The sequence below is a fragment of the Juglans regia genome, chromosome 12 (assembly GCF_001411555.2).
Source record: "Juglans regia cultivar Chandler chromosome 12, Walnut 2.0, whole genome shotgun sequence".
Lineage (NCBI taxonomy): Eukaryota > Viridiplantae > Streptophyta > Magnoliopsida > Fagales > Juglandaceae > Juglans > Juglans regia.
The window spans coordinates 24,861,205-24,877,462 of record NC_049912.1 but is presented as its reverse complement, the minus strand read 5'-3'; the positions used below and the strand labels follow the sequence as shown (position 1 = coordinate 24,877,462).

At 36.6% G+C, this 16,258-nt stretch overlaps 1 protein-coding gene across 4 annotated transcripts; it reads right to left on the bottom strand.

Annotated features, from left to right (window-relative positions):
• Positions 1–3,922: 3,922 nt before the first annotated feature.
• On the bottom strand, positions 3,923–9,044 carry LOC109005063 (type IV inositol polyphosphate 5-phosphatase 7-like). 4 transcript variants are annotated; one of them, XM_018983832.2, is made up of 14 exons: positions 8,597–9,044; positions 8,377–8,464; positions 7,781–7,849; positions 7,592–7,676; positions 7,391–7,495; positions 6,584–7,289; positions 6,283–6,476; positions 5,960–6,068; positions 5,687–5,835; positions 5,179–5,443; positions 4,737–4,920; positions 4,560–4,637; positions 4,288–4,460; positions 3,923–4,206 (listed from the first exon to the last, which is right to left on the bottom strand). In XM_018983832.2, the coding sequence occupies exons 1-10, from the start codon at positions 8,624–8,626 to the stop codon at positions 5,221–5,223; spliced, it is 1,758 nt and encodes a 585-aa protein (XP_018839377.1). In that variant the 5' UTR covers positions 8,627–9,044; the 3' UTR covers positions 3,923–4,206; positions 4,288–4,460; positions 4,560–4,637; positions 4,737–4,920; positions 5,179–5,220. The 4 variants fall into 4 exon arrangements, with proteins under 4 accessions (XP_018839377.1, XP_018839378.1, XP_018839379.1 ...); XM_018983833.2 differs by lacking the exon at positions 4,737–4,920 and having other exon boundaries at positions 5,195–5,443; XM_018983834.2 differs by lacking the exon at positions 4,737–4,920 and having other exon boundaries at positions 4,288–4,463; positions 8,597–9,043.
• Positions 9,045–16,258: the final 7,214 nt, after the last annotated feature.

Here is a 16,258-nt window from a genome sequence, read left to right as displayed (position 1 = left end):
ACAATATTTTTTTCAACTTTTATCTTTTATATAAAACCATCTCATCTCTGAATCCAAACCAACCTAAGACATTATAACAAAAATGTTTTCTAATTAGAATGGATGCTAAATCGGGAAGTTTGGAAGGGTTGATCTTCAAAGTACAGAATTTTGCTGTCTGGAATGTTAATGTCTTAAGTTTTCTGAGGTTTGAGAGAATTGGTTGTGACTCTGTTTTGATTTAACAGCTTGGTAGTCATAATAGCAATAGCATCCTCTCCAATCTCCATTCCACTTGAAATGAACTCTATAGTCTGTATTCACCTAATGTAAAGCATACAATATTTTTGTCATTTCACTATGTTCCTTGCAGGCAAGCTCAATTACTCAGTAGTAGATAGCAAAGACCTCTGTTGGGATAGGTAAAGCTGAACATGGATGGGAGTTTTCCATGTCACAAATAATGGGTGGGGTACTAACACAGAGCTGAGGTAAAGGTTGTCCTTGATGGTTTGAATCCAGGCATTAGCTTAAACTGGTATTGTGTGGGATCTTGAGTCTGATTCTCATGTGGTTTTGAATTGGTTTAAAGGATTTTGGTGGTGTTCATTTAGAAGTGCTTGGGGTATGGAATGATATTCTTGCCAAGTGTTCTGAGCTTAAATGTCTGTTTTTGCCATGTATGTAGGGAGGGGAATCATATTGCTGATTGTTTGGTTTAAAACAAACTGCAAGGCCCTGAACTTTCTGAAGATTAAATGAAAAGAAAACCAGGATCCTAAAAAAAATATTCATTTCCCCCAAAAAATAGCAGCACATTCATAAAGTGCAATGATAAGCAACTGAGGAGGCAGAGAGTAGCAGGATCAATCCCTCGCCATGGTCTGCACTGCATAGACAAAACTGATGTGCTTTTACCTTGTTTAAAGAATATGCAGCCCACGTTGCCTGCCCTTCCCACTAACCTAAGGCTAAAGCTACTACCACAGAAAGTCAATCTCTATAATTGAAAAATATGCTATGCATCCACTTAGGCCCCATTAAGCTTCGAGAATATAGGATATGATGAGTTCTAATGCTCATAATTTAGTTCCATAGACATGAATTACTGAGTCAGAGAGTCATCATATTGAATCTGCAAGATATTAGATATAGAGGGGAACACCAATCTGTGCAAAAGGAAAAGCCTCTAAATTATGACTTTTCAATTTAACTGTCAGAACTGTAAGAGGCCTGTTCTGCTTTTAAGTTTGTTAATCGAGCTCACTGGAAAAAGTAGGATAAGAAAACTACTCTTTTCAGTTAAAACATTAGCTGAAAAAATGAAAAGCTTCAGGCTTCCATCATAAACTCCAAATTGATGTCATTGATTACTTCGGTGCTGAATACTTATTATCAAATCCCTACCTCCTCTTCTTTTGGATTGAAACATAAAGAAGCTGTACTCAAATGATTGTGTTTACCTGCATTTGGTCTTCCTTTCAGTCCATTGCATTTGTTTTCTCCTTTTTACTTGTTTATTTTTCTTCTGCACACACACACAAAGGAAACATACATCTTACAAAGCAAACCTCATCTACCCATTTGGAGCTGCTTGATTAGAGAGTTCATCCTTGCAAAGATGGAGGGAGATCTTTTCATATTTAAATATTGAGAGATTACTAATAAACTAGTTGCCTCACCAATTAAAACAGGAACATTACACAGTCATTATGCAGAACTGCAAATGTTTGGACATGCCTTTCTTTTCTTTTGCCTTTAAGATGCCATAAAACACTTCTTTTTCTTCTTTTTTTCCAACTTTGTTATCACTCAAACTTGTATTCTACAGGCATATTAGGATCATTTACATTAAGACAGATTCTGTGAAAGCGATGTCATCCAAAGTTCATGAATCATATAGAGGCTGTTCTTTTCCGGTTTGTGCACACGCTTCAGGGGGTGACCCTGCGAAGTGGTTCCCGTCTGCAAGGCTGCAACTGGGGACCCGTGACAGCATATTCAAAAAAAGCTAGAGAAATGCACAAATGCCATTCTCTACCAACTGCTAAGCATGTTCTTCATTGAGAAAGTGAAACTGCCGAAACCTGTTTTTGAAAAGTGTAGTGCTCGGTTCACAAAGAGAATTTACAAAAGTAAGTTTCCAAACTTATGCAGCTAGATACGACACGTTAGATCTACCTTATAATAAAAAGAGCTTCACAATTTGATATACCGCATCAAGCCATTGTCCTCTTTTGAATCGTTTGAACTACCCTTTCAAATTGCTTCCCAGTTCTTTTGTTCCCGACTTAGTATGTCTTTCTTTTCTCCCCTTTCTCTAATGTAAAAGATAATAAAAATGAGATTTGCATCTCTTTTATTCTTCCACTACCTCAAAACATCAATGGAGGATCTTACATGTACAAGTTCTGCTGCAGTAGGGCTTCACGTTTATTGCTATCATCACGCTAAATTCGTACGATAATTTGGTTACCATGCGCCACTCCAGTATCTCTACAACTTCGCCAGTACTAAGCATATAGGATCTTTGACATTCATCATAGATATTACAGGAAAAAGCAGTACGATGACCATAGCTTTGCATTGCAGGAATGTTATCTGGATAGTGCACATTTAGGTGATGCCCGTCTTTCCCTATCCCAGATATGAAGTAGAATTTACTCAAATATCTCGAAAGAATCAGCAAATGACATTTGAGGTAGGGAAAGCTAAGGAATTGTAAAGAAAATAATTGGGATCAGATCAGAACCCTTTTCAGTCCATGATTATGATTCTATGCTATCATCAACGCCCACGCCATGCGTGTAGAATCCTCAATGATGAACAAGAATAAAAGTAAAAACAAGCTTTTGTATCTTCAAAAGTAACAAACCTCGCCTACACAAAAAGTATAAAACCTAGGAAAAAAAATATATCAAAGGACTCTCCAACATTCATCATACTATTGTCAGGATACTGATTGGCTAGAGGTTTCTTTTTCCATATGGGATTTAATCCAAATTATATATAAAGACAGTTCAAGTATAGACTTGTAGCTGATTCTAAATATTAGGTATCTCGTTTGTTTTCACAGTTCATTTAAACTCATCTCATCTCATCTAATTATTACAATTTTTCTAAATTCTCATATAAAATAAAATTCAATTTTTTCAAATTTCAAAATAAAAATAATATTATAAAAATATATTCTAACAATATTTTATTCAATTTTTTAATTTTAATCTTTAACTTATCTCATTTCATCATTAAAAACAAACGATTAATTAACAAAAGAATGTTCGTTCTTTGAAGCTCTCAGATCCATGCAACTGCCCGGAATGGAATAAGAGAAGTAGGTACAGTAGAGAAATTCATAGGTTTTAGGGGTTCCTTTGAAGAGGATGATATCATCGAGATTCAACAGCGTCCAAATCGACAATAAGTTTATCACCACTTGTCTGCAGCAGACCCAATGGCGGAAAAAATACAGTAAAGTTAAGGGGGGGAAGAAAACTTGGAATCCACAAACGCCAAAATGCATAAAATGCATCCCATGCTCCTATGTGCTGACATGCAGGGAGAGGGCAGAGGCAGTCCGCATGCATTAACATATAGAGCAGAGTACTGCGGCACGTCCCAACATACTACAGTTTTTGAGGGTATAAACTAGTCCTGTTTCCAGTTATGTTGCCCCCTTGTTTGAAAAATATATCGACCATATTGTATTTACTGCTACGCTGTTTTGTGGGTATCTTAATTAATTATAGGAGTCTAATTTGGAGCCAACTGCAAAAGATGTTGAGTTTAGACAACTTTCTCAAAGAGCATTCTCCAAAACCATATCGTTTCCGATACAGCCAAAGCTATGAGTCTGTCTTGTGCTTTTCTGGTTTGTCATTGGCCTCGGCGTGAAAAGAAAAGCAAACAGCAGTGGAGATGGGAGACTATCAAGAACAAGATCTTTTTTCAGTAGAATCATTAACAATACAGAGAGCAAGAGGCTTCAGATTTCTATACTCAACTTCTTCCTTTTCTTTTCTTTACATTTTTCACATTACTTTCACAATGAGTATCCACCAAATCTTTCTTTACTTTTCTTAGCATTTAAAGTTAGTACACAGGATTATTTTGACTATCTTTCACCTCCATTCAGTCATCTATATATTTCCTGAACAAATTAAAAAATCACGAATAGAAAAAAATTGTCATCTCCCACATGGCACTTCTGTATACGTTGAGTTCATCCTGCAAAGCCAAAAAGTTTGACCATAAGAACATGCATAACATATTTTAGTTCAAGTATAGAAGTAAGCAGACATATAGTACCTGATCACTATATATAGGATTATACCCGTGCCCGACTCTGAGATGCCAGAAGGAGGGTGCTTGTTAATCAGGAAACAGAAATAATGCATCATACTGATACTGTTACGTTGTTAGCTAACGCTTATGATGTTTGAAGGTATATTGTGTTGGTGACAAAATTACAGAATCAACTCCTGCTAAGAGAAAGTAAAGGTAAAATTAGACAAAGAAACTGTGTACTTCAGCAAAACCAAGAAAAGTGAGAGAGAAAAAAAAAGGAGGGGGAGACCAACCTCTTTTGGTACGTGGGCAACGGAATGTCTCCATCACCCTTCAAGGATGAATTTCTTCAAAGTTATTCCCGCCTGCAACTGGGGACCAAATGTTAAATCAGAATGGGAACAACCAAGAGATCTACCACTACACAAAATTTTTAAAAAGATAAGGGAAAGAGAATGTAAATATTAAACCCTTTCAGATTATGCAAAGTGCACGTTCTGGGAAATAGGCATGATTCAGATCCAGGTGGGGGATATTGTACAAAGTATATCCTCCAGGCTTATTATAGAATGGCTTGCAGGAGGCTGGGAGCTACTGTCATTAATAAGACTTGCATACCGAGCCATTTTAGTACTTCCAGCCACCCAGGATGCACTAAGGGGAAATATAAATGAGAGAGAGAGTGTGAGAGAGAGAGAGAGAGAGAGAACTGAAAGAGGGGTATCCCCCTGAGTTCTCAGGATGCAAATCATAATTGATATGCAGAAAAACTTGTAATTCTTTAAATGGTTATTGGCCATGGTAGTCTCTCAGTCATGGGCAGCTTACATAATGTAAAAAAGGAAGACCAGGTACATTCCAACGCCTTATGTCTAGTTTTAAAACATGTAGAATGGTGCAGAGAGAGCATACTCAAGTGCAGACTAACGTGGATCGCAATTATTCTTCTTTCGTTTAGAAAAAGTTGAGTTCAGTATATCCATGCGAATACGGCAGAAGCTCCTCCACTTCAATCTTGGAACTGGAACAGCTCATGCTTTTCCTCAAACGGCTATGGCTTGATTCAACCTCAGCCCAAAATAGGCCATAAACGGGTCTATGATCTGAAAATCTAGATTCGCCCCGGACATAGGATGATTGCTGGAGACCTTCTCCATACCACAAAATTCTATCACACCTTCATACAAAAAATTATTAAAATCAGCACCACTTCCAGAACAAATAAAAATACCACTACAAGTTTTTGAATTAACGAATGTCCCATCGTGAAGGGTCCAGTACCCCACATCCTATGACAATCTACAATTCATAGATGAAAGATTTTTTTTTTAATTTATTCTTCATATCTCCCCTCCATATTGCTTTGGGCTATCATTTCACACATACTTCTTTTCCCATAAGGTTGAAGAAGTCATCTTACCAAGCAGGCGTTCTGCGTTTCTCCTTTGGATGCATATCGTCCCCTGCATATCTGTCTGAATTAGTTGAATACTTGTAAGTTGGTGGAAAATAAATCCTCCCCTCATTCCACCCCACAAAAACACGACCATGTCTCTGCTCTCTTCGTAACTGCCAAGAGAACCGTCAACAATTTAGATTGGATTCTTCTTCGTATAAGCAAAAACAATAAAACAATAAGTCATTTTGGAACTGAGAATGAAACAGACAGAAGCACTCTGGAAGAGAAACATGCCTGGTCATTCTCCAACAATGCCCTCCAGTTTTGCATCTCAACAAGCGCTTTGGCAGAGCGGTAAGAGAGAGCAATACGATAATTCAAATCCCCAAGCCAAATAACTCGACTGGATAAGGAGAAAAGAAGAAGAAGAAAGATACATAATTATAATACTGAAGACAAAACGTAGTTGAGCTATGATAATTATAAAAGATTGTGAGCTATGATAATTCCATATTGCTTTCCCTACTAGCCTGCATTTTCTCTTAACCCACTACAATTTCCGTTCACAAAAAGTTAATAGCCCTATTTAATCGATGATCGATAAGCAAGGGTCTTACTCATGCTCGAGGATAGTTTCGGGGGATTTCCCATCTCCAGAGCCATGAACGCGGGGAAACCTTGTCTTCCTAAGGATTTCCATGACATCAGAGTTCCTTCTTAGCTCGTCACCCTCCTTCTGCCCTGAGGTCAAATGGCTACAGACGAAGCAAAATGTTGTTTGGTGTAAAGACATGCTGACTGAAATTGATCCCTGCAAATACAACAATAATGCGTGTCATTTTCAGTTAATAGTATCCACAAAAACTCAAAGAACAAGCAGATGCATATGGTAACTGCCACAATTAACTAATGCTATACCTTATTTCCGAGGTAACCCATCAATCCTCGGCCAACGCAAGAAACTTTCATGTTCCGAACGGAATCCCTCAATCCACTTCTTACCCATATTGTGAGAAATATGCCGACCATCTGTTTGCTTGCAACCAAACAGTACCTCGAACGCCCTGGCATTCTATATCCATCTTCGCAAGATTGAAATCCGCCATAGGCCATTGGTGAATGCAACACAGTACTTGGGGAGTCCCCTGGCCCATTGTCATCATCTGATGAACCCCATCTGGAATAGTCACTTGGCCTGGAATAGTCGCTTGGTCTGGAATAGTCACTTGGCCGGGAATAGTCACTCGGCCGGTGACCCCATCTGAAATTGGGATCAAAATCACTTTGCCGGTGGCCAAATATTACTCTATCACAAACACTAAATCGACGATCAAGTCTTGGTTGTGGGATTGAAGGTTCACTGTCCATTCTCCAGCTGTGGGTTGTCTGGAAGGATCGACGATGGAAGAAAGATGAGTTCTTCTGCCTAGTAGACCCCTCAAAATCTGCATTTATTTCTACCATTGGTTCTGGAATGGGTGATGGTGTATAGCATCCACCAACCCCACTGGTCCCAGGAAGATTGTTCAGAGTCTTTCGAACGAGAGCCAGCCATTTTTTGGCAGGACCGTTGTCTTCTGCACCCAGAACATTACCGGCATTTAATGGAACAATTTCTTGAAATCTGAGAGGCAAGGAATAGAATGGGGGCATCCGTTAGTAATGGGTTGATTTCAGACTTCTCATCAAGCAAAACCATGGAAATATAAGCTACCCAAAGCATACCCAAGAACATAAATGTCAGCAGGTGCCGAGGCATGAAGCCAGTCATCCAGATTCAAATTACTGGGTGGGGATCTTCCAGCCACATTCCATGTAGCAACGAATATGCTGCCCCCAAGTAAAAAAGAGAAAAGCTCTCATAGTCAGTACAATAACATCCAATAAGATCGAAAAGAAGAAGACGAAAATGAAGGAAAACAATACCTATAGTTCTGCACGTCTATGATTCGGGGGTGGTCAAGATTCATTCTTCCTCGCCGGCCCTGCTCCGTGTTCCGGCAAAATTTTTCTGCGCATCGGAGAGAGGGGAAAAAGGAGAGATAAGGAAAAATAACATCTTGGGATATATTCTTAGTAAATGAAGTCTCAAATTGTGTTCTAATTATACTCAACCAGTTTTGCTTTTTTTGATTGTGCATGGCTCCCTCTCTGAGAAGCTAGTCCTGTATTCCGTATCACCTCCTGAAATAGGAATCATTGTTAATGCATCAGCTATCCCACTTCAAAACAAATTGGATACGAACTCGATCAAGAGAGTTAATGCTTTGTTAATGCATCATTGTTAATTCGGTATTAATGCTGCAAAAACAAACTCGATCAAGAGAGTTGATTCTTTGTTTGGTTGCCGAGAAAACTTGGAGACAGGATTAGAGAATTTGGAACTTTGAAATCATTGATTACTTGTGATGCGGGAGACAGAAGCCCCTACCCAATTGAGACTAGTTTGAATATTTGGCTAAGTTCTCGAGATCGTAGAATTTTGAAAACCATGACAACATTAACAACGATAAAACTCAAGGTACATATATATATTAATATGTTCCTTCTTCAGCTTTCTTGGCAACCAACCAGCAGGCGATAAATTAGGTAATAGATTCTTTATTGGGGGAGGACAAAGCATATTCTTTTCTAGCATTGAGGGAGTAATTCCCAAAGTCCTAAAAGTTGACATCAAAAAGGAGGAACCCAGAGAGAACAAAGACACCCACCACCGCAATTAACATCATCTGCCTGAAAATCCTCCGTCTTGCTCTTGATATTGAACCACTTCCTGACCATTTTCTTTGACCATGAGAGCTTCACCAAACAAGAAACAAAAAATCGGTAAACATCATCCAATAATAAATAAATAAATAAAGGAAACCGGAAACAAAAGCTTATAATTCTTCCACAAACAAATGTCTTTTCTAGCAGAAGAAAGTGAAAAACCTTGCTTTTCTTGGGATTTTCATCTCTCATTGTTTCACTACCACTTCATACAGCTCTCCTGGTATTCTCAGATAATTCTGGATATCTGGGATTTAGCAGAGATTTTCCTTACCCAGCTCCCGGGTTTTCAATATATCGAGCTTTGGAACAAGAACAAAATAAGCGTTAAAATGGGTTTTATGGCTTCCTTCTTCTCGCACTATTAAATGCACTATATGAAAGGGTGGGCAAAGAAGCAAAAGCAGAAGAACTACGAAACCGTAACGACTGGAAAGAGAGTGAACAAGGGACGATGCTTTAATGCGTGGAAGTGAGATGAGATTCCGAAGCAGAACAAGACAATGTGGCAGGGAGAGAAAGAGAAAGAAAGTGTAAGAGAGAGAAGGCTAGACTGAGCTTCTCTTTCTCTCTCTCCTTGAACAAAGGGCCTCGGTCTCAGTAACAACAGCAAAGTATCGAATTTGAACGGAATAAAGTGCAGGGGAGAGACAGAGATCAGAGAGAGATCAGTCTCAGGAACTTTTTTATTATTATTTTCGAATTATTTTTGTTTAGTATGTTAATTTTACTCCAAAGCACAAGACATGCCAAAGCATGAAGGGGGGGGCAACGGGCAGTTGTTTAGGCTTTTAACTCCCGTACATAAAATGACTCGGGCAGCTGGACAAAGACTGCCCTTGGTCAGCAAAGTGGAGGTAAGGATGGGATCTGTAGCAGACCCTATTGCTTTGTGCCTGTCCTTCCCGTTTTTAGTCTTCCTTTCAAAGTAAAAAAGCAGTTTAAAGAAGGGGAAAAAAAAGATAAAGGGAATGTATGTATGCGTTGTAGAATCAATATTGTACTGCTTCTTCTGTTCTCTATTTTGTTTTTTCTTCCTATTTTTATTTTTGTTTCTTCTTCCCTTGGACAAAGAATGTCTGCAACAGAATAAAATGGCGATTATTTTGTTCTTTAGGAGTCTACATTTCTTAATCTTTATATCTTTCCATCTTTACCAAATTTGGTACCGTGGAGCAATGAGCATGTTACTTGATCTACACAACGATCATTCGTGGAAGAATAATTATTATTCACCATCTCACACCTTATATTCTATAAAAAATATCATCGTATCTTATAAAAAATATCTCACGTCTTATAAAAAAGTTATAGATATGAGATGTGAAAGTAAATAATTACTGATGTACAATAAATCCTTGATGGGATGGTATAAAATGTGGGGAATGTTCTAAAGCAACTTTGAAGTTTATTTTTTTTATTTTTTGGGTTCATCTAAGCTTGTGGCTTTTGAAACAATGGTCGGTGTCTCGATTTCTAGACATTGGATGTTCTTTGGATTCAAGCAAGGAATTCAATCACTACTAATTTTAGATGAATTAGTTTTGAGTTTTTTGCATTAGGAGCTTTGACACTTAAAGTTTTTTTTGGCTCGAGGATAGTACTTGGTCACACAAAGCATATGCTGCCGCGCCGCCTGCAGCCCATCCTGGCTCCTTCTCCTCCTACTCCTTGGGCTCTCAACAAAACTTGGCTCCCTAGTAAACAACCATATTAAAGACATGAAAAGCTTGTGGGTTAAGGTCCCCAAGCTTTGAAGGCTGAATTGACCACTTTTAAATACATAAATAGATGAGGAATGGATCCAAGTGGACGGACGGACGTTTATATTTGGAGTTTTGCTAGTCCTCATGATTGTTGTGCCTTTCAAGCCATCGATTAGGGCAAACTTTTTCTATGTTTAATGAAAGACAAGAAATATATATATATTGAGCTGACGGCGGTGCAGTCCAAGTTGGGGTACCACAAAACAAAACAAAAGGCGTTAAATCAAGATATATTCACATTATAAATGGAAATCCTTCACGCCTTCATATATCAGACCCCACTAACCAAGTCTACATGACTATATTCTATGTGGGGTAGTGTTTAGAGAGAGAGAGAGAGAGAGAGAGAGAGAGATGGTCCCAGTTAGAGATGATTGAGGTTTCTCTTTGCTTATAGCTCTTTTGATTTCTCCTTGTAATGATTATTTAAAAAAAATAAAGAGAAAATCCCAGTGTCCATTATAATATGGTGTCTGGTGTTCCTTTTCCCTTTTGACAAAGAAGCCTAAAATTCTCTAGAATTCAGCTCCAAGCTGACTCTTGAAAAATACCACTAGGTGCATGGACATCCCATGTAGCACATGTACATTGAGATGAGTTTTGATAATAAGAGTTGGTCTGGATATTTAAAATATCTCAAATGAGTCCTGCTACAGCCCCCGCTCCCTCTCCCGCTCTCGGTCCCGCTCAATGTAAAATGTAGTGTTTTTTTATTTTATTTTTTTATACATGTATTTTTTAACACTATAAAATATTTTTAAAAAAAATAAAAAAAATTATAATATCATTAAAAAACACTTACTTAATCATTAAGTAAAAAATATATATATTAAAAAAATAATTTTACACTGAGCGGGATCAAGAGCGGGACCGAGAGTGGTGAGAGTAGCATTATTCATCTCAAATTATCTATAAATATCAGTTAAATGGTTTGAATCTTTCATGAATGATCTTTGAAATAACAAACTCACTCATTGATTTTTATTAAACATATATATATATATATGAGGGTTGCTAGAGACACAAAGACATTCCACAAAAGGATCTCACACGCTGATAGTGTGTCGCGTCTCCCCTCTCTCTCTCTCTCTCTCTCTCTCTCTCTCTCTCTCTCTCTCTCTCTCTCTCTCTCTCTCTCTCTCCCCTCCTCCTCCTTTCCCTCTCTCTTTCTCCCCCTTTTCCCTCCTCGTTGGTGTTGTCTGCCCTCCCAGGGTGGTTCCCCGATCAATCACCACAGACGGCCAAATGACAAGTCATTGACTCAAATCCTGCCACCCCAGCCACCTAGCGGCGCCCGGTTGACCACGCACACAGTGTGCGAAAATGTGGTCTCAGGCCACCAACGTGCACCGCGAGCTGCTGTGAGCTCCACGCAGGCTGTGCCATTTGGACCGTCAGTGTCTTCTGCCCACCCTGAGGTGGTCCCTAACCACCATGGTTGGCTCAGAGAGAGGGCACGTGGAGAGGGCAGAGGTGGCGGCACGGGGGGGAGGGGAGAAAGAAAGAGAAAAAAAAATAGGTGGAGACGTGACACATAGCTAGTGTACCACATCAATGTGTGAGATCTCTTTGTGGAATTTCTTTGTATCTATAGTGTTTTCTTATATATATTATAATAATATATATAATATAATATAATTTATTTATTTATTTATAATATGGAGGTTCTCCGTGGGAATTGGGGGCTTCCGAACTCTATAGGATAAAAGTTAAGATTATGGGAGACCGATTCAAATGCTTTTTTTACCTTTGTCATATTTTCTGTATATGCACAGTGAGTGGACTTCCATCTTCTTCATATCAAGGCTATCAAATCAGCATCAAATGACTTGCTTCATGAAAATGTTTGGTGACAATATGCTTTAAGTTTCCTTTTGGGTGAGTTTAAGAACAACATGGTCACGTTTTTGCTTCATCTAATGTGGGTCTTTGGGATGAATAATTTCAAGCAATAAGGAAAAAAAGTGAATGATTGTACCAAAAACTAAAGAGCATTAATGGCCATTATTGGTATATCTGCACATCTAAAGGGCACAAGAATTGGCCCTACAACTTGAAATATACTTCTTTTTCTTCCCCTCCTTTCACAATCAGCTTGATGCAGCATTTCATGGATGATATATTTGGGGAACCAGTTTGTTTGGATTCAAATGATAAAATGATGAAAAAAGAAGTTTGGATACGCATTTCTCGAAGAGTTATTCTATTCTCAAATCGGTATATGAAACACATCATCTGCATCACTTAAATGATTAGATTTGATTTGTGAAACTCAAATTTTAAGATATATTTTTCAAATCAAATTATGTCATGTATACAGTTTATTGGGTGTGCTATACACTCCAACTTGAAAATATAATTTTTCTTGTGGTTGAAGAGAGGCAAGAGAGTTTTTTTTTTTTTCCCCCTCAATTAATCTGGTTTGGCTGTGTGCATATAAATATAAATAAACAAGTCCAAGTGATGGGAAAATATTAATGGAAGAACAATTAAAATCTAATAAATAATTAATTTTTTAAATATATATTATTGAATAATAAAGACAAAATCTTGTGGAGAAGGAAAGTTCTTGCAAAATCAAAGGATATTGATGGGTCCATTTAAGTATTAATGAATTAGACATCAGAATTATACAAAAGCCACCTTGATAATTTTTATAATCATATATATATATATATATATATATATATTTTCCACAGAACAGTGCTAGTTGTCTGTTGTCCAATCTCAAAGTGGGTATCAAAGGGAACACCGGGTTCATGTATTCAGCGAATACATAATTAATTTTGGAATGATACTATTTTAACGTAAGAGAGAAAAATAGATAGGCCAGGTATCCAAATCTAGTACCGATCATCTGTCTTGCTAGTTGACTATGAGGCTCCACTCAATTAATAAAAAATCAGGATCATATCTCTTAGGATTTTCTTTAAAATCTTAATTACGACGTCTTGGATTAGGAAGAGATGGGCGCCAATATTATTTATTAAGATGAATAATGTTAAATACAGTCTTAATATATATTCAACTCATTTAAAAAAATGTATTTTTTTTACGTGAATTTCAGATATATCCATTTTATCAAAGAGAATGAGGTACCAAGGATTTTGATAAAAAGAACTTTATCCCAAGTGCTGTTCTCTACATTTATTTCCTCAAAATGATCATCATCTGGATTTATTATCTTTTATATATATATATATAAAAGATCCAAAACGGCTGTAACGTTCAAAACTGGATGAGATTGAGAGGTAGCTTAAGGTCAAGGAGCATGAATGAGGAGGATCTCTCACAAGAGAAGATAAGAAGATACACGAGATTGATTGAGAAGGTGAAGAACATAAAAAGAACTCCCAAGAAGATTTGGTTGCTGCTTTTACTTTTTGTTCCCCAAAACAGCTTCCTTTGGCTGAATCTAAACTGGGCGCATTGGCTAAGCTAAACCAGTTTTACGAGGCAGTCAAAGGGAACATCAAGCATTCTTTCTTTCTTTCTTTCTGGCTTTGAGAGAGACCCCATAATTGTTTCTTTTTCTTTACTGAAGTTTGTTTGTTTGTTTTTTTTTAAACCCATTTCAAAGGCATGGTTTTTGGGGGGTCCTTTGGTTTTCAAAATGCGACAAAGCTTTCCTCACTTGTCACTGTCTTTAGCAGCTACCTCATGAGTAAAGTAGATTATATATATATATATATATATATATATTTATATGTATTGTAATGTAAATCATGTATTGATGTAGACCTATCTCACTGCATGTACAAATACATCTGCTTATGATCATATCTTCCCAGATTGAAGGGATTATGTCTTCTTGATCTGTTGTATTTATTTATCCATCTTTTGTCTTTTGTTTTTGTTTTTCCTGATCTTCTTCTCTTGCATGCCCAGGACAAACCCTTAACTGAGACACCACAGAAAGATTTCGTATTTGAATGCTCTCTTGTCTCAATGACATGAGTAGTTCAAGATAAACATACATACTTATTTACGGAAACATACGCTTTTTTTTTTAAAAAAAAAAAAATAGAGTCTATTATTAAAAAAAATAATTTTTTTTGTATATTTTAAATTTATTCATTTTTTAAAATGAAGTGTACGGATCTTACATACCCTGTAATTACAAATATCATTCCTATGTATCATGGGTCCCAATAATTCACCACCAATGAGCAAGTCACACAAATTACAAAGGGTAGACATGCTTGTGTGTGATGATGACAATGTATATATATATATATAGGTTAATTTAGCCATGATGATGGTTTTGTAATTGAGCATGCCACCTTAGGGATCTCAAAGCCGAAGATGAAAAAGGTGGCTATAATTAGCAAAAATATGTCGTACTAATTGATGTTGTTTTCATGCTTGCTCCTAAATGAAAAAATACAAGGGAATTCTCATGATCATAGATGTCCCATTTTTATCTCCTCGGCATGTGAGATATCTAATGTTGCTATCATTGTAAATAATACCATGATCATGTTGGACCATTGATGCCCATATTTTCTTTCAAAAGAGTTTAACAATATGGCATCTATCATTAAAGTTATACGTACTTATTGAGTACTACTACTCGTAGCACTCACATTCTACAACATAATATTATTAAAAATTAGTTTTTATGCACCTAATTTTAATGACATGAGATTTTATAACATAATAAGAATATCATGCCATCTATACTATAAAAATACCTAATAATTCTTCATTTCATTGTCCATTCTTTTTTTCGATAAGTGATCTAGGGTACAGAGAAACTCAACTACTATTGATTGATTGTGATAATGGAGTATTCTGATAATACTCCATTACTATTTATTATTTTATCATTATTTTTTATTATATTTTATTACTATTCACTATTATTCAATATTTTATCATTACTTTTTCATTACTATTCACAGAATATTTAAGATCACCTCATTACCCAAACGCGAGCAATTACATGGGAATCAGCATAATAACTTGAGAATTTAATTTGTAAGGACCACACTATTTAATGAGGAATGGAAGAAAATAAGGTTTTGACCCTTATAATATGCTCTTTTTTTTAATTGAGAATTGAATTTCATGGAAAATGACTTTTTCGAGACAAAAAAAAAAAAAAAATGGTCTAGAAAAAGAAGTCTGCCATAGTGCTTAATTTTCAAAAATTGTGTTTGGTTATTGAACCAAATTCAACTCATCCTAACTTATCTCAAACTAATTATTAATGATATTTATTATTTTTTTAACTTTCTATAAAAAATTTAAACTCTTATTAACTTATTTCATACATTTTAACTTAAAAAGTTAAATTCATTTTATCTTAAAAAAATTAAACACATCTCAAAAAGATTCACAAAATATTATTATTTACAATTCAATTTAACTCATCTTAATATCCAAATGTAGTAATCTCTCTGTCGGTACATAAATCAAGAGCACAACAAAAGCTTCTTATCCAGCAAGTATGGTTGACTTCCTGTTTGGATAGCTCATGAAAGTCGATGAACCTGCTGGATGGATAGAAATGGAGGAATGTTAAGCCCAGAAAAGGCCGCCCACCATTCATTTCAAAGGGATTTTTATGGAGGCACGATATGATATCAGCTTCCATAATATTGCCTTTTTTTTCAAGTCATGAGGTGTTTTATCTGTTTTAGTGTCTTGTCCTCCATGACAGCTCCAGCTTTGGCATTAAGTATGGGTGGGCGGCCTAAGGTGAAGATAAACATGGAGGTTTTACTTTGTAACCAACCTGTCTCAAACTGAAAGTTTTGTGGCCCATTGTATTTTTTATTAAGCCTCTGTTTTGTAATCAGGATATCTTAATTATTTTGATGCATGGGTTTGGCCTTTCTTGATTTTAATGTAATCCATAGGTGTCTTGCTATAACCACGATTTTCCTTTGCTACAAGTGAGGGTTATCAATAAAATTAAATACCGTCATCTTCTTAAAATAAAAATAAAAACCAATATGTCTCAAAAACTTTGTCACTATCAAATTCTCTGCACAGACAACTGGTGCAGTTGCTACACATCCCATATAATCTCAGTTTCATACACCCCCATTGT